Source organism: Pseudorca crassidens, chromosome 6 (genome assembly GCF_039906515.1).
Source record: "Pseudorca crassidens isolate mPseCra1 chromosome 6, mPseCra1.hap1, whole genome shotgun sequence".
In the NCBI taxonomy this organism is placed as follows: domain Eukaryota; kingdom Metazoa; phylum Chordata; class Mammalia; order Artiodactyla; family Delphinidae; genus Pseudorca; species Pseudorca crassidens.
The window spans coordinates 48,530,425-48,554,525 of NC_090301.1; the positions used below are offsets into that span (position 1 = coordinate 48,530,425).

At 34.8% G+C, this 24,101-nt stretch overlaps 1 protein-coding gene across 1 annotated transcript in view; it reads right to left on the reverse strand.

Moving 5' to 3' along the window:
* Positions 1-3,049: 3,049 nt before the first annotated feature.
* ZNF804A (zinc finger protein 804A) overlaps positions 3,050-24,101 on the reverse strand; it is a 318,967-nt gene continuing 297,915 nt past the window's right edge. The window contains exons 3-4 of the mRNA XM_067741271.1: positions 10,390-10,520; positions 3,050-8,047 (exon numbers count right to left, since the gene is read on the reverse strand). Coding sequence (XP_067597372.1) covers positions 4,804-8,047; positions 10,390-10,520 — 3,375 coding nt within the window. The 3' untranslated portion in view covers positions 3,050-4,803. The remainder of the gene's footprint in view (positions 8,048-10,389; positions 10,521-24,101) is intronic.

The window sequence follows — 24,101 nt, forward strand, 5'->3', positions numbered from 1 at the left end:
CTATTCATTCATTTATCCCAATATCTAGTTTAATGTCAGACACATAATATGCTAATGTTTGGTGACAAGTACTAATGGAAAGATGAAAAATAGATGATAGATAGATAGATAGACAGATAGACAGATGATAGATAGGAGCTTGTGCTTTTCTCCAAGGGCAGGGGAAAGGGTTCAAATCATGCTTTGATGATTGATTGCTCACTAAGCTCTATTTTATTTTATTTTTTATAAATTTATTTATTTTTGGCTGCGTTGGGTCTTCGTTGCTGCACATGGGCTTTCTCTAGTTATGGTGAGCGGGGGTTACTCTTCATTGTGGTGTGTGGGCTTCTCATTGCAGTGGCTTCTCTTGTTGCAGAGCATGGGCTCTAGGTGCACGGGCTTCAGTAGTTGTGGCTCGTGGGCTCAGTAGTTGTGGCTTGCAGGCTCTAGAGCACAGGCTCAGTAGTTGTGGTGCACGGGCTTAGTTACTCCATGGCATGTGAGATCATCCCGGACCAGGGCTCAAACCTGTGTCCCCTGCATTGACAGGTGGATTCTTAACCACTGTGCCACTAGGGAAGTCCCCCACTGAGTTCTATTTTAAATAATTCATAATACCATTAAAAAATAAGTTATTCATGCTAAATGGTGTTTTGAAGCCCTAATTATTTTGGAAAATTATATATTTTTTCAGACTGATTTAGAACAAGTTTGGAGTAAAAATGGTTAACAGTTCTGGAACTTTGGAATACAATCTGCATAGTTTTTAATTACATTTTCCCAACTCATTCTATCTTCTCATTTAACAAACTTATTGAGTGTTTACTATGCATCAAATGCTACTTTGACTCAAGGAGCTCTTAATTTAGTGAATTTGAAGAACAGACCATATATTCAACACAGAGAATACTTCATAACAATATTTGAGCACAGTATTCCAGATGAAAATAGAGGACAGGAAGCTAACATCTGGAGACGGAGGGAATTTGGGTAAGAATTCCTAAAAAAACCCAACTTGACATTAGTTGAATTGTGACTCATTAGTAGTTAGTCAACTGAAGAAACATAGGGAGGAAAGCATTGCAGGATAACAGAACATGCTCACACAAACTTGAAGATGATTGTAAGTAGATTAGAGTGATTGGCCTAGAGGAATTCTGGAATGGATGGTCCTGACTAGGGAGGCTGACATCTACTTCACCATAGATTTTCCATGACTTGCTAAGAACTTTGATGTTTATCTTGACAATAATTGAGTACCCATAATAGACTTTAAAGTAGAGGAGTGTCATAATAAGGTTACATTTAAAAAATGGAGCCCTGGCAGCAGTGGGGAGGATAGAGTGTATGAATTGGAAATTGGGAAAAGTGACATTAATTTATAACAGCAACTCAGCAATTCAGATTATGAACTACTAGGACTAGAACTATATAGAGTATACTGGTGAGAAATATCTGAGAAAAACTTAAGGAAATGCAGCCAAATGGGTTCATTGATTAATTTTTATGTGGGCATAATACCCTGGCTTCTGACTTGGAACAGTTTTTAAATTTTTTTTTTGTTATTATAATGATATTCACAGAGCTTTGAAACAAAGGACAAATAATAGGTTTCAGTGGTACCTATAAAGAAAGATCACAGATTTGAGTTTTGGGTTCAAAATACATAGCGGATATCTAGATTGAGATGTCCTGTGGACAGTTTATACAGGGCTTCAACACATGAAAGGACTTGGATATACATATATATGAGAGAGAGACGGGGTGGGGGGGTGGGAGAGAGAGAGAGAGAGAGAGAGAAGTTGAAGTAGTAGTAGATGAGTTTCCTTGTTTCCTTCCTGTCATCCAATGTGAGTTCCTTTGTTACTTGGCTACAGTAGTTACTTGTTACTTTCTACATTCAGGTTTTATTCTATATTCCAAACCACTCAGATTTACAATAACAAATCTATAGCAATGCCTATAACTAGCAGACCAGAGATGGTGGGTAAGAGATAGTGTTAGAACCATTTAAATTCCCCAATTATATAGAAAGTATAATAATTTACATCTGGATGGGACTGGGATTTTAGCTCCAGGATTTATGGACAAGCCATTGGCCGTCCCCAAACCTACTTCCAGTGTATGACTGCTACACTGGCCTGACTCCTGCTGCCACTAATATGAGCTTGACTGGTGGTCCTCTGACAGCCTCATTGCTTGGTGAGTCCACCCTGACTTACCTGTCTAATTGCTCTGCTTATCATTGATCTTCAGCCCATTGGCCTGATTCCCTTGATTCTGGAGTTGGTGTTATCAGAATAGATGAACAAGTGTGTCATCATACATTGATTTTGAGTCCCGAACTTATAACAGATGCCCAGACTATGTGAGCAATATCTTATCAAAGATATCAAGTATTTAAATGGATTGTTTGTAATAAAAATGGCTTCGACATACTCAGCTAACTTTCTTTTCTTGTCCAGCCACTGGTATCCACAAAAACCAATCAATTTATCTACCAAGTTGAGTTTCAATTACTCTTAGGTGAGAACTTTCCTCCTCAAACTTTCTAGAAATTTCTATTATATAGTTACTAAGCAAGTATATTCTGCTACAACTAAAAAGTTAAGCATACCTAAATGCATTATTTTAACAAAAATAAATGTAGGAGAGCAACAGAATTGAAGACAAAATAAAAGGAATGATAGCATGGAGAAAGAAGCAGAGGATACACACAAATGATGTATACAGTGAAATTAAGAAGGAAAAGATCAGGAGAAAAAGGAATTAAAGAATAAAAAGAAGAGGTAAGAGGTGAACATGTGGGATGATAGCCAGAAGATGACAAAAAAAGAGGGAAAATCTGCATATTTTAAAGTGAAACACTTGGTTTGATTTTAAACAGCAGAAACAATCCTGCTCTGATATTAAAAACAAACTGGAAAAAAAAAAAAAACTGGGTCAGCATTCCTCAGTAGATATTCCCATCTATATTATCTTCAAAGATAGTTTCAAATATTTTGCTTGGGGAAAAATCACCCATTCCAATTCTAGTTACCATTTTTGGAACATGTTATCTTAGTGTTTGAAATAAAATTTCTTCTTTTATTATTTTTCTTCTTATTTGTCAATCATGCAGTCTTTCACAACCGTTTTTCAGGAAAACCTTTAAATCAATGATTATTATGGCACATAATCAAGAAAGTATACAACATAGATTTTTCCCCTGTTACTCTACTTACAATAGAATTCAATATATTATTCTGCTATGGGAATATATGCTTATGCTCAATATTTTTAGGGAAACCCAGTTCTTACAGTAAGCTTATGAAAAAGCATTTCTTCAATACAGCATCACTTAAAAGTTGCTCTTCCTTTAGAAGGACTCAGTTGGCCTCTCTTTTGCCTGGATTCATTGCTAGGCTACCATAATCCATTATCATTTGCACATGGTGAGTTGAATCCTCTCCACCAGGCATGCAGACTTTGTCTTAACCAGTGGCATGGACTGAGGCAGGTACACATTAGAAACTCTTGTGGGAAGTGTGATGTTCCCTAGTTTTCTATTAAATAATTATATTCTTTAGTACACATAGAAGCAGCACTTGAGTGAACAAGAATGCAGTGGTCATTAAAAATATAGCAGAATCTGGAAGGGTGATATGGATGGAGACTTTCTAATTGTTCCTGCGTGATTTGGAAATATGATAGAAACATGACTACCAGAAAGATTTGCAGAAGGAACAGTTATTTATTCACTCTCTTTCCCACTTCCAGATTCTCAATTAAGAGTATATCCAGATTGTATTTATGCCATTCTTCCCAAGATGTTATATAATGGTTAGTGATTAATTAAACCTATTCCTTAATCCATGCCAACATTCTTATATATGTATATTCTCCGCAACAATTGAAAATAAACACAATACATTTGATAATTTTGACATACAAAAATGTTATAAGAACTTATATTGGTTACTTGCTATTTCTTACCTACTAGTACTGTTTAATAGTTCCCGGAACAACACTAAATACTTTGCACGTTTTGTAGTTATTCGCCCCCCCACCGCACCAAATGCTAACATTACTTTAACAAGAATTTCCATGGTTTATTATCTAGAGGGCCAAGTGTTCATGAAATATAGTAAACTTTGAGTATAAGCAACATTATGACAAACAGAAAAGCAAACGGACTTAAACTTATTCTGAAAGATAGTATTACAGTTTAAGTATTGACAGAGCGCCAAAGATATTTTGCTGATCCTCTGAGGTTCAGAGATGTCAATAAACAGAAGAAACAATATAAATTCAAAATCTATTGTTACTATACAGTCTCAAAATAGTGAAAACCAACTAAAAACAAGGGTTTGATTTACTTAAATATTTAACAAAAATTTATTGCAAGAGAGATTTTTTTCACTGAATTTACAGTTTCAAGGAACATGGTACAAAACATAGTGCCATCAGCTTTGTCTAAACATTAAATAGGTGCAAATACACAAAGGTTAAAAAAAACCAAAGAGCATACTTTACAACATAAATTACAGTACTATAAATATATTTTATATACATTATACATACTTTTAAGACATCATTTTAATATACAGCATATATTATATTGATTTTCAAACTATTCAGTGCCTTACTAATATTATATATCAGAAACTTAAGAATTTATTTGCATCATTACACCTACAGTAAATGATTTCATATCAATGAGGCCATATTTTGCCTAGTTTATTTCCACCATTTAAATAGGCAATTATCCACTTAGATGAGCATTAACATGTAGAGCAATAGTTTTCACATGAATATTTTCTTTCCCTTTCATAGTGATGACTAGAAGAGGGGCTGCAGCGGGATGACCGATGGGTGGGGGGACAGCAGTGAAGGAAAGAGTGCATGGGGTAAAGGTGAGAAAGCCAGATGGCTAGGATGAAGAACTGAAGCTGGAATGATTGGCATCTGAGGAGAAGCAACAAAAGTTGGCTGATTCCCAGGACAAAGCCTTGGTCCTACTTGTCCTACTGAGATCTGAGGTAACGATGTTCTGGTGAGAGCTGGGACTTGGGACAGAAACTGTTGGTGTGGTTGAAGCACTTTAAAGGTTCCTGCAGCGGCAGCTGCTGCTGCGGCTGCAGCAGCTGCTGCATGCTGCTGCAAAACAGTATGGTGGATAGCGGTTACAGAGGTAGAACACAAGGGCTGCTGCAAAGGCAAAGGCTGCAGAGGTGTGCTAGGGGGTGGGAGGGCAGCTGGAGGAAAAGTGAATTTGACCTTGTTGGCCAGCATGCTTGGCGGAATGATGTGCTGGTAGACTTCACATGGTAGATTTTTGAACTTGTCATGGTTTTCTATTGGAATCAATAATGCTTGTTCTGGTAAAGCTAACGGAGCCAGGATCTGCTCCGTTGTTACAAAGGTATGGCCACTGACATGTGCTTCTTTGAATGGTAATGGTGGTTGTGCGTTAAGGATTCCTGAATTAAAACACAGCCACTCAGTTGACGCCTCATTCAACTTTCCTTGTGGAAGGGCCTCAGCCAGTTCATAATGACAAAGGTATGATTTAGGTTGTGACTGTCTAAAGTTCCTTTCAATACTAGGCATCTTGAAAGGAATTTGCTTCTCATTAATATTTGTATTCTCACTTCTTTCTTTGTGTTCAAGCAAGGTACTGTCCATTTCTTCTTTCGTTGGGGCACTAGCTATGTAGACTGAAGTGGTGGGTTCATTGGAAATCTCTGACAGTTCACCAGAAGTGGTCTCCATTACGACCTGCTCAGTTTCACCACTGGTTTCAGAAGGAAGGGGACTGCTAGCGGGCAAAGACAGTTTATTTTCTACTTGGTCCATTTGTTCTGAGTTCCTTTTGACATTTGCAGTTTCTTGTGGTTTTATTTCCTCTTTTCTGTCTTCACTTATTATTTCATCCGGGTGATGTAAGAAAGAATTACCTTTCCTAGGATAATCTGTCTTCTCTTTGAGTTCCAAAGCTTCAAAACTGGTGTGGAATCTACTTTTTCTCCTCCATTTCCTTTTAGGTTTACAAGGAGCAGAAGCATGGGGTGGCCTCAAAAATTCTTCTGGTAGATAATTCTGTTGATCTAAACTTTCATCTGAAGAATAAGAATATGAATGTTGTCTACGTTTTTGATGGCATCTTTCTGATTCATTAATGAGAGAATTATAACCTCTTTTAACTGCCTGGTTCTGACTCATGCATTTCATTTCATTTTGAAGAACTAGGCATCTGTGATCTTGACTACAGCTGGACGTTTTGGCTTTCCAACTACAGTAAGTTCTGGAGTATGTTAAATTATGTTTCACAGAACGTATCATTGTTGAATTGGATTGTCCATTGAAAACAACTGAGCTCTTTTTACAGTGGTTTTTAGAACTGATAATATTCTTATTATTATTGTATTCAGTGTTCTGGGTTTTACACAATTCTTCATTTTCACTTAAGTATATGGATGCTGATTTGGGCCTTTTATCAGGTAATTGCTGTGAGTCTAATAATTGCTCTGTAGCTAAATACTGTTTTTCTGAAATTGTTTCCAGTAGATTTTTCCTAGTTTTATCAGTGTAACTATTTTCTCTTTCCATTTTGAAATACGTTTCTGATTCTTTGGTTTTCTTTCCATAATTATGGTGACATAACTTTCTTCTTTTTTTCTTTCTTCCACTTTTATGGAACCAGAGTTCGTTAGTATCTTTCAATCTTATTTTGTTGTATTTGCCACCAAGAACATCCTGTTTTATCTGATTTTTAGTAAAAGTATATTTTTTTGTTTTTCTGATCCTACAGGAAATATTTTTATACCTCTGACTCATACTCTCATTTTTTCCAGAATCACAGCTATTGGAGAGCGTATCATCAGCAAAAAGAGGAGTGACTTGGGTATATCCATTTCTGCTACCTCCAATTTCATGATCAGTAAGTCCTGTCACAGATGCGTCCTTGCAATCTAAAACTGGTCTCTTGCAAATGTCTTCTCCCTTCTGATGAGAAGAAAGATCATTTAAGGGCAGCTTATTTTTATCTAGATTGTTGTTTAATTTAGTGGACTTGAAGTCAAAACAGAGAGGATTACAGCTATAGGAAACTGATGGTTGAGTAGTTGTGTAAATCAGCATTTCTGATGGCCACTGAAGAACTGTGGATCCATCTTTGTTAAGTACGGGTACAAATGGCTCACATGGTCTTTTATATAAATCCATTTTTTTATGTAGGGTTATATTATCCTCTTCAGAATTTAAAGGGGCCAACATGTCAGGGCTGTGATTTTTATATTCAGCTTCAGTCGTGGATGCATCATTGTCCTTAACTCTTTCTTCTATGGTAGCTTGCAAAGACAAACAGTCATTAGCCATATCAAGAACTATGGATTTATTTCCTAGCAAGTCAGAAGTGTTACCACTTACAGGTATGTCTTCATTAATAATAACATCTTCCAGTGGAATTTGATCTGCCAAAGGGACTGAATTTTGACAATTATCTGCATCAGATGATGAAGGGAGTTGAAACTGGCAAAATGGAGGTAATAGTAATGTATCTTTTTCACTAGAAACTTCTTTCATCTCTTGAGTTTGAGCAGTTTCTTTGTCAGTGCCCCTTCCTTCTGGTGGATGAAAAGAATTAGCTTTCTCCTCAGAACTCAAAAGCACATCTGTTGGTGAAGAGAGTTGAAGATGACAAGCACCGGGGACAAATCTACTTTTTCTGCTAAATCCTTTTTCCACAGAGGCATCATCATTGTATTCAGAGAAGGCTGCAGCTGAGGACTCCAGCTTCACGGATGCTTTCTTTGGAAATGCAAAAGAAAAGCCAATTTTGTGTCTGTGAATCCCCTGGGCTTGATCTCCAAGTTGGCTCTTTTTGGCGGCATAACTTTTCACGCTTTCTGGATCTGTAGCAACAGTGGTAACACCTTTAGCATTCTCTTCGCTATGAATCAAAGTACATTTGAAATCTTCCTGGTTATTAACTGAATCCACAACAACTCTTTGGGAAATTTCATTACAATTTTCTCTCACAGTAACAGTTGTTGACTTGAACATAGGACCACTTCCAGGAGCACTACAAAAAGAAACAAAAGTGTGTTTTCATAAAGGACACTTGAAGAAATATACTCAAACACTTACAACTTAGAAATGTCAGCGTAAGATTTTTTTCAAGTTTTAAAATCTTTGTAAGATAACTACTTTCATGTAGTGCAATTGCCTTCCATAGAACTACAGTTTAATTTAGTTATTGGATATTGTTTGGGATAACTTGGAGATGATGTCTTGACGTTACTTTTATAGCTATTAACAGCAATGGTCAAAGACATTTCTATGTTCTCAGCCAGTGTTTCCAGACCAAGAATTTTTTTACCCCCATGGCCTCTTCAGTGGCATTTTAGAATACGGAACTCTCTAAAATAAAATTACTTTTAATTCACAAATACTCAACACCATTGATCCTATATGGAGAATATGAAGGAAGTTAAAGAAAAACTCTCAGTCATGATGTAAGCAGGGCTGGGAATTCAGTTCAACAATTCAATTCAACCAGTGTTCACTGAGCATCTACCACAGGCCAGGTGATATGCTCAATGAGAGCTCTGAGTCTTTTGGAATGGCTGTTCTTAATATTTAAAAATTATCCTGAAGTTATCCATTATATCATTATATAGAGTAAATATAGGAAAAGACTATACTTACGATGTGGTTTCCATTTATTTGGAATTACAGTATACCATAAATAGTGAGCTCTTATTAAAAGAATGATACTGTCCAGCACATAAACAAAGAACTACCTAAGTATCATCTTTACCCCAAAAGAATTATGCTATGCAGAATTTTCCATGCTTTTCTAAAAAGTTAGTTTCTCAGAAGTTATAAATTGTCCAAATTTTTTTAATCGAATAATTTCTTCAATATCTAACACAGTGGACTGTTTTATTACCTTGTTTGGTATTAAGAAGCAACACTACTTAATTTACACCTCATTAGAGGCACCAGATTACTGGGAAAATCCTGTGTCTGGGGAGCAGTGTAATGTGAAATATTTATGTATGCTAAGAAAAGTAATTTAGATAAGAAGTTTTGCTTCTTTTGTACATATCTTATTATCAGCTCTACTTCTCTTAATATATTAGACTTTACATTTACAAATGAATTAAATTACACAGGTCCGAGATAATATGAAATGTAAACTTGCACTTATATAATTTTTCATTTTTTACTACACAGAATAAAACTATCTGGTTGGTATAATTCAACAGAGGTTATGTTTGATATTAACAGTTCACTATAGGATTCAAGATATATTTGAATTTTATTTTGACTTTTCTAAAGCTGACATCTCAAACAATGTTTTGTTTGGTTTTTTTTGTGGTTTTTTTTTTTTTTTTTTTTTTTTTGTGGTACGTGGGCCTCTCACTGTTGTGGCCTCTCCTGTTGCGGAGCACACCGGACGCGCAGGCTCAGCGGCCATGGCTCACGGGCGCAGCCGCTCCGCGGCATGTGGGATCCTCCCGGACCGGGGCACGAACCCGTGTCCCCTGCATCGGCAGGCGGACTCCCAACCACTGCGCCACCAGGGAAGCCCTCAAACAATGTTTTGATATGTCAATATCCCCTAACATTATTCTGTATAAAATAAATTTGGCATAAAATAGCTTTGTTTTAAACAATAATCAGAGAGGCCTATTTAATGGGGGGGGTACCCTAAGGGTGGCTGTCTTTTCATAACATTGCCCTGGCCTGAATTTTTAAGTTCTGATTTATAACCTTATAGCTGCTCTCTGTTAGAAGCAGGTCAAAGTGTAAGAGTTGTAAAGTTTTTTTTTTTTTTTTTTTTTTTTTTGAGTTGTAAAGTTTTAATAGTCCAGTTAGAGTTCATTCACAGTGAAACTAATTTCAACCTACCTCTGACATGCATAGGGCCTTCCTGACCTTTATATATTAAGAATACATATGGAGCAAGGAACCTCTCTTTTTCACTCCATATGTGTTCTAAAGATCATTGCAAATAAAAGTTCTCCAAATTTTCAATGAAAAAATAAGTTCCTCCTAAAACTCCATTTATAACAAAGTCTACGAGGTGGTGCTTTGGTCTCTTCTTCAATCAAATGCTTTGAATTTCACCAAGAAATAGAATAGCATTCAACTAAGATAGCTTAAAGAGAAGAATAATGTAAAATTAATTTTTTTACAAACTAAAATTATAGTAATTTGGCTTTTTATTGAAATGTGCATTAAACAGGTGTTTGCATAAAACTCAAATTCAATTTACTGTTTACTGCCCACAGAAAGCCATGAAAATGTGAGCATCTTACTCTGGGTACAGAAATAGATAGATTTGTGCCCTTTATTCAGTTCCTTTTTTGTTGTTGTCATGTTTTAAGAAAACTTAACATTTTACTGTAGACTCACCATACAGTTTCCTTTCTTAGCTCGGCCAGCTTGTGCAGGCGTTGGAGTGCCTTTTCCTGTTTTCTTTCATCTTTCCTGGATTTAGATGCTACATTTCGAGCAAATTCCCTTTGTTTTAGTTCTTTGAGTCTCTATTAAAAAATACAAAAGTAATTAACAGTATTTAGGTCTATGGCAATGTCAAAGTTACTATTGTTGTTGTTGGAATTTTCCAGTACATCATCTTTGACCTCATCTAAGGAAAACACAGCATTTGTGACCATCCACTTCTAAGAAAATATTTTCTTGCACTTTTGGCTTGTAAAAAATGCCAAAACATGTTATTACACTGTATCAAAAGATATACCTATACCCTGGTAAATTGGAAAGGAAAAATTTCTTCTTAACTTATTGATTATTTCCTGCCAAGTTTCTCTGCCTAATTTAGACGAAGTGTTGGAGTCTTATAAACCCCTAATTTTTAAATAAATTCAATTAAGCTTGTGTATTTCAGTTATATATAATAAATTCCATCATATTTTGATGTGCTCTATATTAGAAAGGTGTCTGATCCTTTTCATATTTTTTAAGAGTAAATGTCTTATGTTAATCCATAAGGCAAATACCCTCTACTAATGTGATTTAAAATAATCCCTCCCCTCAAATACCAGGCATATTTCCCAAGTAATTCAAGATCTGGGAAGAAAATTAAGTGTCTTTGTGTAAATTCTTTTTATATTGAGCATATGTTTCTTCTGTATCAAAGGAGCTCAGTTTGGGGGCTGAAGGCCAGCAAAAGAACATGTCAACTTGAATAGAATTGATAAATAGCCATGTATGTAGCATGATTTAAGATACCCCAAAGTGGTCCCATGCCCCAAATATTTTCACTATAGTCTTTCACAGAGACAGTATATAGTCTTAAAAATGATTAAAGTACTGTTTTTTTCTCATGGAGCTCATGTTGTTATGCAATCGTGATACATCAGTCTTAGAATAGGGCTTTACGAGAATAAAACATATACTAATCACATTTTTATGAAGTGGTTGAACAAAATCTTAATAAATGCCTTATGTATATACACTGATGTATGCCAGCGTCTTAGAACAATGCCTGATCTATAAAAGACCTACTCAGTAAATATTTGTTGATTTACGTAGAATCACTTAGATCCTCCAAATTATTTTCCTACTTCAAAAATAGTTATGCTAGGGAATTCCCTGGTCGTCCAGTGGTTAGGACTCTATGCTTTCACTGCCAAGGGCTCGGGTTCAATATCTGGTCAGGGAACTAAGATCCCACAAGCTGTGCAGTGCGGCCAAAAAAAAAAGTCATGCTAATGAAATAATATTAGATTCTTGGTCAACCTAGATTGTGTCTGCTCAATTTCTCCTACATAGAACCATAACTTAAACTTCAAATAATCTCTAATACTTTAATTAATGGGATTTATATAAGGTATATATACATATATATGCATATATATGTATGAGATTACTCTAGAATATTTATTTTAACATAGCACAAAGATATTTTGAGATCATTTACATTGACATATTTGTGAAGGAGTTTATTTAGAGTTGAATTTAAATAAAAGATAACCCACGTCATAAATAGCTAAATTGTACTAGTATTTCATAGAAAGTAAAACTTTGACATATATCATTGCATCATAACAAATGTAGCTACAATTTTATAATACATATTAAATTATTTGTTATTAAAAATATGTAGAATTAGAGATACTATGGCAAGAAAGTTTTAATTCTAGATTTTAAATATTCATAGTCTTGGTCATCTGTATTTCCTAAAATCTTGAAGTCATATCAAGACTCATTCAACAATTTATTGATCACCAGCAATGGTCATTCTGGTAAATGGCTGGGATATTTTTCAAAGAGTAAAGAAAATGTTTTTACTTTTATCTGGTGTGTGTCTCTGTGTCTGTGACTATATGTGTGGGCAAGTGTGTGTGAGTGTATGTTTATATGCATTTTACAAAAATAGGGAGAAAAGACACACAGGAAGAGATAATGGCAATCAGTGGTTGAGATATTCTTATTGTGCCATACGAGGACAGAACAGGGTTGCCCCAACAATCCCCAGGTAGGCTACCTGGGGAAAGTCACATCTGATCTGGGTCTTAAAGGATATAAAAGAGCATGAAGAAGAAGGGTTGGATGTTGGAAGTGAGAGGATATTTGGGGGAAAAGAAAACTCTTTTGTATAAACATAGAAATAAAAGCATGCATACTCTAAAAGAAAAATACACGATGTAAAGAAGGATGGCTAGAGCAGAGTGTATTTGTGGAAGTAAGGAGAATTGATGAATTATGGGGTCCAACCAAATCATGGGGAACCCTGTCTATCATATGACTAAATGTGACTGTAGGAAACATTGAAGGAGTTAAACAATGCAGTGCCACAGTAGGACTTTTATTTTATTAAGATTCTTTTGGCATCAGTATGCATGAAACTTTGCCATAGAACAAGATTAAAGACAAAGCAACCAATAAATAGAATATCACAATGAACCAGGTAAGAAACAATAAAAGCCTTTTCTAAGGGAGTTGCAGTGGAGAGGAAAAGTAAAATTAGTGATTTATTGGATGCGCATAATTGAGTGACCTAAAGGATATGCATTACCTTTACTGAGAAATACCACCTGCCACTGTAAGAAACAGATATTCAATCAAGAGAGGGTTTGGGTTAGGAGGAAGATGCTAACAGAGGATTTGAAAGAAAGTAGAAGATTAGTTCTCTAAAATAAACATTTAAAAGAATCAAAGTGCCAAGTAAAATAAAGCAAGAAAGTTGCAATACCAATAAAAGAACTAACATTCAAAGATTTTTTAAAAATTCTATTTATAAATAGTGATATTTTAAGAAGCAGACATAATTTTTTTTCCTACTAGATTCTTTGGGTAACTGGAGACAACAATCAAGAAAGAGAGACTTGACTATTTTTAATAAAATTTTTAGAATAAATGTTAATTTCTATTATATAAATATGCATATATATGCAAGTTAAAAGTACAGTGCTTCTAACAAAAAGCTAAGCTTTTCTAAAGCAAGTATATGAAACGCCAAGAATTTCACTATTTACTGTTTCAAATTAACCATTATGATTTGACCTAATCCATTTCCACTGACATAATAGTTAAAAAGCAAGGAGTCTGTCAATTGTCAAATGCCAGTAGTGTTGTATTATCTGTGATATAACCGAGTGATTGATATGGCTGGAATCAGCCCCTAAATGATGATTTAGGGAACTGTGTACATTTATTTATTTTTTTAAAATTTTATTGGAGTATAGTCAACTTACAATGTTGTGTTAGTTTCAGGTATACAGCAACGTGAAGAATGCAAATGTTGTTTTAGTCTTGTAGAGGTTGTCAAGGAGCACCAAACTACATTTAAGTGTTCCTGTTGATCTCAATCTCCCTCTATGTACACATAATTTTCTTATCTCAGTGACAGACTTCCGGATACCAAGGTAAATAAACTTGACTAACATTTAGGGACTATTTAGTTGCAGAGGTTATAAGCCTGGTCAAATACTCTGGTCAGTTTTAGGATAAAATTTATCAGTCTTTATATACTTTCTTGCATTTTTCTGCAGAAAAATAAAGTCCTACATCATATTTTATATCAAGTAGAGTAATTTTGAAAGGCAAAAAATAGAAACCAAGTAAATTCTTTTGAGAATGCCAAATGGAAAGAAAACTTAAGTTCCACACAAATGAATATACAAGATAATACCTGTGAGGCTTATGGAAATATCAATGCTATTTCAAAAGCTTCCTCAACAATTTACTGAGAATCACTCAAAAGAAATCCTTAGTGATAAATGTCAAGACAAGAATGACAGTCAGCAAGAATTAGAAAATTAAAAGTATGTTAAAAGGAAATTGTGTGGCCTAGCTACTGCATTACAAAACAAATTATAATGTACGCTCACATATAATTCAATGTACACTTTGAAAATATGCAATAAGGAATGAAAAAACAAAGAATCAATATTATTTGGTTATGATACCATTTCATAGGGTCTACTCTACTTTCCCACTGATTTACTTCTCTTAGTCTATAGAGAAACAGAATGTCACAAGGGCAACACAGGTCACTAATCCTCAGATATGGTCTCAGGAAAACCCATTGAGTTGGATGGTTGGGAAAGTTATAATGATCCTAGTCTCAGGTTAATGGTGGTGTTAAGACAGTGGCAAAGGTTTATTCAATGTGAGAAAGAGAGATAGAGAAAAAGAGAGAGAGAGAGAAAGATACCATTTAAATAACACATCAGTTTGTGTTTAAACATTTAGGTAAATTACATTGTTTTACAATTGCAAACAAAACTTTTATGAACATTCTTATATCTATATATTGTACACCTGTCTAGTCTAATTACACCCAAAAGGCAGGTTCCTACAAGAAAAACTGCTAGAATAAAAGATAAACATGCACTTTTTTGATGTTTTCCAAACTGCTATTCATAGCTTTATACCATCATTTCACTCTTCGCAACAGTATATTGGGAATATACACAATATTGGGTAGCATCCCTACTAAATTTGTTTAATTGGCAGTCAATACGTGATATATCATTAATGTTTTGCCTATAATTCATTTGTTTACTAGGAAGCAGAAATATTTTTACATATATATTGGCCACCTGTATTTCTTCATTTAGAATTAATATTGTTCCTTAAAGTTTATTAAGCAATATTATATACATTACTTTGACTCTGAAAATAAGCATGTGAGCAAACAGGTCTAGCATTATCATCCATACTCAGAGATGACAAAACTGAAGTTAAGCAAGTTTTAGACTTGTTCAGAGTTGCGTACAAGTGGTAGAACCGGACTGGAATCAGGATTTCCAGGAACACTTCCTGTGACTTATCTCCTATATTTACTCTTCTATATGTTATTCAAGCTTTCTAACTCTTTAGGACAGGCTTATTGGGATGTGATACAGATTTTCATTTGTCTTTCAGCCAGTACTCCTTGAGTGTCCATTACTTGTCAGCTGTTATTCTAAGCACAGTTGATATATCTGTGACAAAGGAGGAAAAATCTCTGTTTGTTTCACGAAATTTTCACCATAGTTGAGAGAAATGGACATTAAAACATGTAAATAAGTTGTATAGTATAGTAGGTAGTGAAAAGTGCTGTGGATGAAATGAATTTAAGCTGAGGGTGCAGGAAGTAAGGGGAGGGATAGCAATTTCAAATAGAGTGATTAGGTAAGTTTTTCTATTAGGCTTATTTTCTATTTCTGTTTAACAAATTACCATAAACTTAGCAGCTTTCAACAGCACACATTATTATCTCACAGTTTCTGTAAGTCAGTATGCCTGTTCTTTGCCCAGTCAAGGTGTTAGCCAGGACGTTTTCTCATCTGGAGGCTTGTCTTGGAAAAAATCATCTCACAAGCTCCCTAAGGTTGTTGGTAGAGTTTATTTCCTTCTGGTTGTAGGATTGAGAGCTGCAGCTTCCTATTGATTGTCAGCCAGGACTACTCTCTGAGTGCCCAATCTGCCAGCAACAGAAATCAACACTGAGCCCCCAATATGACACCATTCCCAGGTGTGATCAGCCATTGCCTGGTGGCAGGTTGATTACGATGGACAGCTTCCTTGAAAAAAAAAAAAAAAAAAGGCAGTGTTTTGTTCTTCCTGCAATAGACCTTTACTCTGGATGTGAACTTACCTTCCCTTCATGCAACACTTCTATCAAAACTACAATCTATGGACTTACCCAATGCCATTTCTACCATCATGATACTCCACATTTATGATCATTGTTCTGATCAAGGAACTCACTTCACAGCAAAAAAATAAAAATGTGGAAATGGGCCCATTCTCATGGAATTCACTGGTCTTACCATGTTCTCCATCGTCCTGAAGTAGCTGGTTTGATAGAATGGTAGAATGACCTTTGGAAGACTCAGTTATATCTCCAACTAGGTGGCAATACCTAGCAGGGCTGGAGCAATGTTCTCTAGGAGGCTGTATATGCTCTGAATTAGTGTCCAGTATATGATGCTATTTTTCTCATAACCAGGATTGAAGGGTTCAAACATACAGGGGTGGAAATTGAGGTGGCACCACTCAGTATTACCCCTAGTGGTCCACTAGCAAAATTTTTGCTTTCTGTACCCACAACCTTATGCTTTTCTGAACTAGAAGTCTTAGTTCCAAATTGCAGAACAATTCCACCAGGAGACACATCAAGTATTCCACTGAGTCGGAAGTTATATCTGCTACCTTGCTGCTTTGGGCTTCTTATGCCACTGTATCAACAGGCAATGAAGGGAGGTACTGTGCTAGATGAGATAATTGATTCTGATTACCAAGGAAACAATGAACTGGTAGCCACAGTGGAGGTAAGGAAGATTATGTCTGGAATACAGGAGATCCCTTTGGTGTCTCTTAGAGTTATCATGCCCTGTGATTAAAGTCGATGGAAACACTACACCCAATTCAAGCAGTATTACTAATGGCCCAGACCCCTCAGGAATGAAGGTTTGAGTCACTCCATCATGGAAAGAACCATGATCAGATAAGGTGCTTGCTGAGGGCAAAGGGAATGAGTAGCGGAATAAAGCAGTTATAAATACCAACTATGACCACGACTAGTTATAGAAATGAGAACTGTAATTGTCATGGGTATTTCTTCCTCATTTAATTATGAAAATATATATATATATATTTTCTTTCGTCTCTTATTCTCTTATCATATACGATGTGTTGAATTTACATCATAGTATTTAAGTGACAGGATATCAAGGAGAAGAGTGAACATCACGCAACAACTTTGTATCCTTTTCTGGGGAGCAAGTCAGTGCATTTTCAGTTGTATAGAGGATAGTTGTATCATGTTAGGAAGCATATTGCCTGTTGTTGTCTTTTTTTGGAGATCGAGTATAGTTTAAGGAGATATCTATGCATGGCAAACTGATAAGAGACAGACTTATAATGGTCAACTGTATGTGTCAACTTGCCTAGGCCACAATACCCAGATATTTGGTCAAACACCAGACTACAGGTCACTGTAAAGGAATTTTTTAGATGAGACTAATATTTAAATCAGTAGATTTTAGATGCTAATCTCATCTAAGATCATTTTTAGATGAGACTAAATCAGATGAGTAAGCAGGTTTACTCCTTAAATCCTAGTAAAGCAGATTACTCTCCATAATGTGGGTGGGCCTCATTCAATCTGTTGAAGGCCTTAACAGATGAGACAAGTCCCCCAGGAAAAAAGAATTATACCTCCAGACAGCCTTTGGACTTGAGACTGCAACATCAACTCTTTCTTGGGTTTCCAAACTGGCAGTCTGCCCTGCAGATTTTGGACTTGTCAGCTCCTACAATGTGTGAGCCAATTCTTGAAAACAAGTCAACAGATAGAGAGATAGACAGATTGATAGACAGATAAATAGATAAATAAATATTCTATTATCTCTGTTTCTCTGGAGAACTCTGATTAATACAGGTTTTCACCAGAAGATGGGTATCTAGTTATGATGTTTGTGTTGAACAATGCAAATTGCCTTCACATTATCAATTACATCCTTCTAATTCATTAGTAGAATTCCAGTTTGGGGGGAGGTGGGGCGGGCAGGAAGATATTCAATTAAAATGATAAAAATTTCAGCCTCCCTGTAATAAGAGTGGATATGTGACACAGGCCTCACTAATTGAATTGTAAGCAGGTGCCTCTGATGAGGATATGCCTACAAAAAAATAAACCTCATTAAAGAAAAATTCTTTATTTTTTTTAACCATGTTTTTCATTTCTTACCCATGTGTAATTGGGAGTCTTAGGTGGGAAGCAACCATCTTTCAATTGTAAGGTTGTCAGCTTGGCAGAGAAGGCCTAGATGCTAAAGATAGCAGAGCAAAAAATGAAAAGATCCCCATTCCCAATAGCATCATTGAATTACTGCATTATTCTAGGACTGATTACCTATGTAGTTTGGAAAAAAATAAATAAAAGCCAACTTTATCTGAGTTTACTTTTATTTGCTGCTGAATGTAATCTTGGCTTATATACCTACTTACTAGATGTGTGACTGGATAATTAATATCAAATTCTTAGACCTTTGTTTCCTCAGATGAAGATGCTGATGATGTATAAAGTCCCTTCTAGTTTTTGCATCCTAAGATTGATGCTTTCAATGTCATCTTTTAAGATGGAGTTAGTTTTTACTAAATAAAATATGTATTTAGAACATTAATAATAATTACCTTCTTAAATGTTTTCTCTACTACAAGTAAATCCATTACTCCTTTGAATTGGTCCAATACTTCTGTTCCTATTTTCATATATCTTAGTAAGTTAATATGTTACTCACTATTACTGTTTCCACAGGCTAAAAATTTCCTTTAAATTCCCAATAGTTGTTTCTATCAAGAATTGCTTTCAGTGATTTTTGAAAAATCTAAGTATGCTTTCTATCTTACATAGAGCAATACCTTCAAAGAATTACAACTAAATCACCATCTCTATTTCTTGAATCAATTTAACTCTCTTGGAAGACAATATGCACTGGGTTCTATTAGAATGTTAGCAAATATATTTCTTCAGGGAAGGTTGTTATTCAAGTGAATGGTATCACACTTCAATGTGTAATTTCCTTCTAGTCATTATTTAATCAATGGCTTTATGCTGAGTGAATCTGTGGAAGATTCTTTTTTAAATTTCTTTTCCCATTACTATCATGAATGTGTATCATTTGGACTTTTCTCTTGGCAGCTTTAAAAGCATCTAATCTCTTAATGGCATATCAGATCTGAACAATATCTTTCCCCAAGGCCTCTCATTCTTTAGATTCCATTAACTCAAGTTTCTCTTTGTGGACAAAAATCTCATTCTAGTTCTAATATAAAAGTCTTTGCAATCTGTATGTGTTATGTCTAAAACTGATTTTCCAACCATTCAGTTCATTTTCTTAAGTGCTGGATGAGAAGTGTCTCATGCATTTTAAGTGCTCATGAATGCTTCTCAAATTGAATTGGCACAGGATGGCAGTGATTAACTTCCTCATACAATAGGAAGCTTTGAAAGTTTGCTAACAAAAATCTCACTAAGATCTTTGGTATACAGGGAAAGCAATGGAAACTTGAGTCTAAGAAATATTGACACTTTTATTTTAAAAAATATACAAACAACTTGAGTGGCCTAAAGTGAAGAATAGTTAAGAATTATGGTTCAATTTTATAAGAAAATACTATGCAGCTACTACCAATAATGCTAAGAGTTTAAAATATTAGGAATATTGTTGTATTATAATGCTAGTTTTAAAAATAGCATGCTAATAACTTTATAATATAATTAAATGTATCTGCATCTATAGAAATAGACTAAAAATGCTAGAAAATACACAAATGTCAATGAATATTTCTCTTCGTAAGGTAAAAATCAGAAGAATTATACTTTCGTTTTCCATTATATGGTATTTTGCCATTTTTTTCTCACTAGCATGTTTTACTTTGAGAAGAGATTTTTAAATTTCAATTTGAAATATAAAAATTAGATATATTTTAAAACTGAAACAAAAATTACCATTGTATGGCTCTTCCTATCACCCATTCATATTTATGGCCTAATAAATAACTAGACTGTTCCAAATACTTCCAAGCTCTCTAAACATGTATAAGTAAATCCTTATAGCCAATACAAAAGGATAAAATAATCTGGTGAATTTTTTCACACATGATCTTTAACGACATGGAATGATTGTGGGTTGGTTAATATTTTAATCATCTTTTTGGCATAAGTATAGTGGGAAAATAATATATAGGGACAATAGTAGTCAAAGTCTATGAGAAATATAATATCACATTATATAGAAATAGATATATTCTTTTTCTCTCTCAAAATTATCTTTATATATGTAATTATGAATGATTTATCATGTATATGTAATGAAATAATGAGTAATGGGTTAGCAAACATCTTCTCTATAGAGTAATTTAAACTTGGTGTAACTTACAGCTGTTTCTTAGGCATGTAATAAAGATGGAATATTAGTTGTGTTATTAGGCAATTTTGCTTATGATTGAAAATAACTCCTCTTTCGCAAACTGCATTTGGGTTGGGAAGAGTGTGAAGGATTTATTAATACTTGGTGGGAAGCCCTAACTGGTGACTTCCTTGAGTGCAAACTAGGTTTGTCCCTTGCCAGGACCATAGAAGTTATACCCACAGAACATTTTGCAAGATATAATTGCTCCTATTTGTGAGATAAGACAAACTTCTAAGCCACAGTGGCTCCCACATCCATCCATGTGATCTCGTCTCTTGGCAACTAAATTGTAACTTGAAATGCCAAGGGAAAGAGCCCCTGAACTGCTGTGGGAACGTAAGAACTCCTGCTGGAGAGAAAAAAACCTGGTGTGTGATGCTGGCCGATAACTTTCTAAGTGAATTCTAATGTTGAATAATCATTCAGAGATGCACATGTGGCAGGAAGGGCCAAGTCAAGGTATTCTGTGTCCTCTAGGCACTGAGACCAGAGCTGGGCATTGTGATGATGCAGACCTTCATCCTGGAGGCTGCTGGAATTCTGCTTCACACCTTGAGAACATGGAGATCTTGACACAGGCAGCCAAGAGCCAGAAGAGCAAACATAAATGTGATATTTGAGCATTTGGGATGAAATCAGCTTGGGGAGTCTGAAGGAGAGGGATCTATGAAACCAGAAATGAGCACTGGCCACAATTAGATCATCAGAAGAAACATTACAGGAATGTGATGTTGGGAATCTAAAGTTACATGGCTACATGAAGATATCAAATGTTTAGAAACTATTATTGTGTGATGTCAGTGAAAATGACAGAGTAGAGAGTTCCAAGAAACTGACCCTCCATAGAAACAAAAAAATAAGTAAAAATTATCAGAATCAACTTGTCAAAACTCCGGAAAATAACCAACCGTTTATAGCAACCAAGCAATTGCTGAATCAAGGTAAAGATGACTTAAACACAGTAGGAGAGCTTTGTGGCACTTTAATTCACCCTTGTCTTTCCTACCTAACTGGGGAAAAAACAAACTGTCAATCAAGAATACTATAACTGGCAAAACTATATTTCAGAAACAAAGAGTAAAATTAAGATATTACCAAATAAACAAAAGCTAAAGGAGTTGTTGCCAGTAGACTTGTCTTATAAGAAATGCTAAAGGGAGCCCTTCAGGCTAAAATTAAAGGACTCTTGAGAGTAACCTGAAGCCATACAAAGAAATAAAGTACACTGGTAAAGGTAACTCCATAGGTAAATATAAAAGTCAGTATTACTGTATTTTACTTTGTAGCTCCTCTTTTACTCCTATGTGATTTAAAACGTAAATGTATCATTATAAATCTATGCATTGTGCATACAATGTACAAAAATGTAATTTATAACAATAACTACATGAAGGGTAAGGCACAAAGGTATATCAGGGCAGAGTTTTCAATACAACAAAAGCTAAGTTTGCAAAAGAATGTCAGACACCCAACACTAATAAAAATTAGTTCAATATGGATCAAAAACTAAATAGAAAAGCTAAATCTACAAAACTCTGAAGGGAATCATAGGGCTAAATCTTCACAACCACAGATTTGGCAATGGTTTTTGCATATGACACCAAAAGCATGAGCAACAAAAGAAAAAAAATAGATAAATGGGAATTCATTAAAATTAAATAATTGTGTGCATCAGAGTAAGTGAAAAGATAACCTACAGTATAGGATAAAATATCTGCAAATAAAATATCTTATAAGGGTCAAGTATCCAATTATATGTGGAATCTAAAAATACAACAAACTAGTGAATATAACAAAAAAGAAGACTAATAGATATAGAGAACAAATTAGTGGTTACCAGTGGGGAGCAGTGGAGGGGCGATATAGGGTACGGGGAATGGAAGGCACAAACTATTGGGTGTAAGATAGGCTCAAAGATGTATTGTACAACACATATAGCCAATATTTTGTAATAACTGTAAAATTTCAACAACCAAATTTTTAAAATGGACAAAATGTTTGAACAGACATTTCTCCAAAGAAGATATACAAATGGCAAACAAGGACAAGAAAGTATGCTTAGTACAATGAGATGCCATTTCATACTTACTAGGATGGCTAATTTTTTTAAAGGAAAATAACATATGTTGGCAAGGATATGGAGAACTTGGAACTCATGTTAATTGCTGTTGGCAATGTAAAATGGACAGCTGTTATTGAACATAGTTTGGCAGATGCTCAAAAATTAAACATATAACTACCATATAACCTAGCAATTCCATTCCTAGGTATACACCCAAAGTGTTTGAAAACAAATATTCAAACAAATACTTGTACACAAATGAACATAGAAGCACTATTTGCAATAGCCCAAAGATGAAAACAATCCAAGTGTCCATCAATAATAAATGGACAAATTATGGTATATCCATACAATGGAATATTATTCAGCCATGAAAAGGAATGTGCAACATAGATGTACTTCAAAAATATTACGCTAAGTGAAATAAGCCAGACATAAAAGGTCACATATTGTATGATTCCATTTATATGAAATATTTAGAATAGCAAAATTAGTAGATATAGAAAGCAGAGTGGCTTTGGGTTCGTGTAGGGAGAAATGGGGAGTGACTCTATAAAGGGTATGGGGTCTCTTTCTGGGTGATGAAAATGTTGTGGAGCTAGATAGAGATGGTAGTTTCACAACATTGTGAATGTATTAAATGCCACTGAATGACTCACTTTACTATGGTGAATTTTATGTTATGTGAGTTTCACCTTAAAAATTAAAATATGCATTGATTTTTCTCATATTTTCTAATATAATCAGCATTTTACCCAAGATTTTCTTTAATTAGTTAAAACAAAATGAGTTAGTTTTGAGACCCTCAAGCAAAATTGCCAGTTGGGAGAATGTAGAAGTATGAGGGGCAAAAGATGTGAGAAAGTAATAATAGACATAAAATAAAAATGTTTTTGGCTTACACATTTAGTTGAATCTGATCTATTTAAAATCATTGACATTAAAACTACTACATTGTTTTCTTTCTCTCTTTTTAATAAATAAGTATCGTGCCTTCCAAAGAATTGCTTTTTACTGGCCTATGGCCAGTGTAATTTAAAATGCCTATAATAGTATGTAACCTAATAACTATAGATATTTCTTAGTGGTTTTCAGAAGACTCCTAAGAGCTACAGACATATTTTAGGGACTTTCTTTCCTGCCACTTTGTCCTCAGGAATATGTGGGATATCTCCAGGAGGCTAGATTTTCAGTATTTTTGTATATTACTATCCCGAATAAAACTGGAATTGAAGGTATATCCAGAAAATTTCCCAAATTCTACACTCCATGGTAATATGTTGACATTAGTTTCCACTAAAAACTTATGTCATTAAAATTAAACCTATAGGAAGACAGTGTTTATAATGGACAAATTATGAATTTGGGAACACTTCAAGAGATGAAATTTGACTCCACCATTTGCTGTCTGTGTGACCCTTAGTGATCCTTCCCCCATTTGTAAAATGGGGAAGAAAACAATGATTTAAAGCACATATACTTCCTTCTACTCAGTAAATATCGGTTTCTTTCTCTTCCTTATTCTAACCCAAAAGTTAAAAGGTAGAAGCTTATGTATTGTATACACATCCCACTTGAGAGTGAATTCACTGACTCAGAGGCTACTTTATCTTGTAAGCCTAGACAAAAAA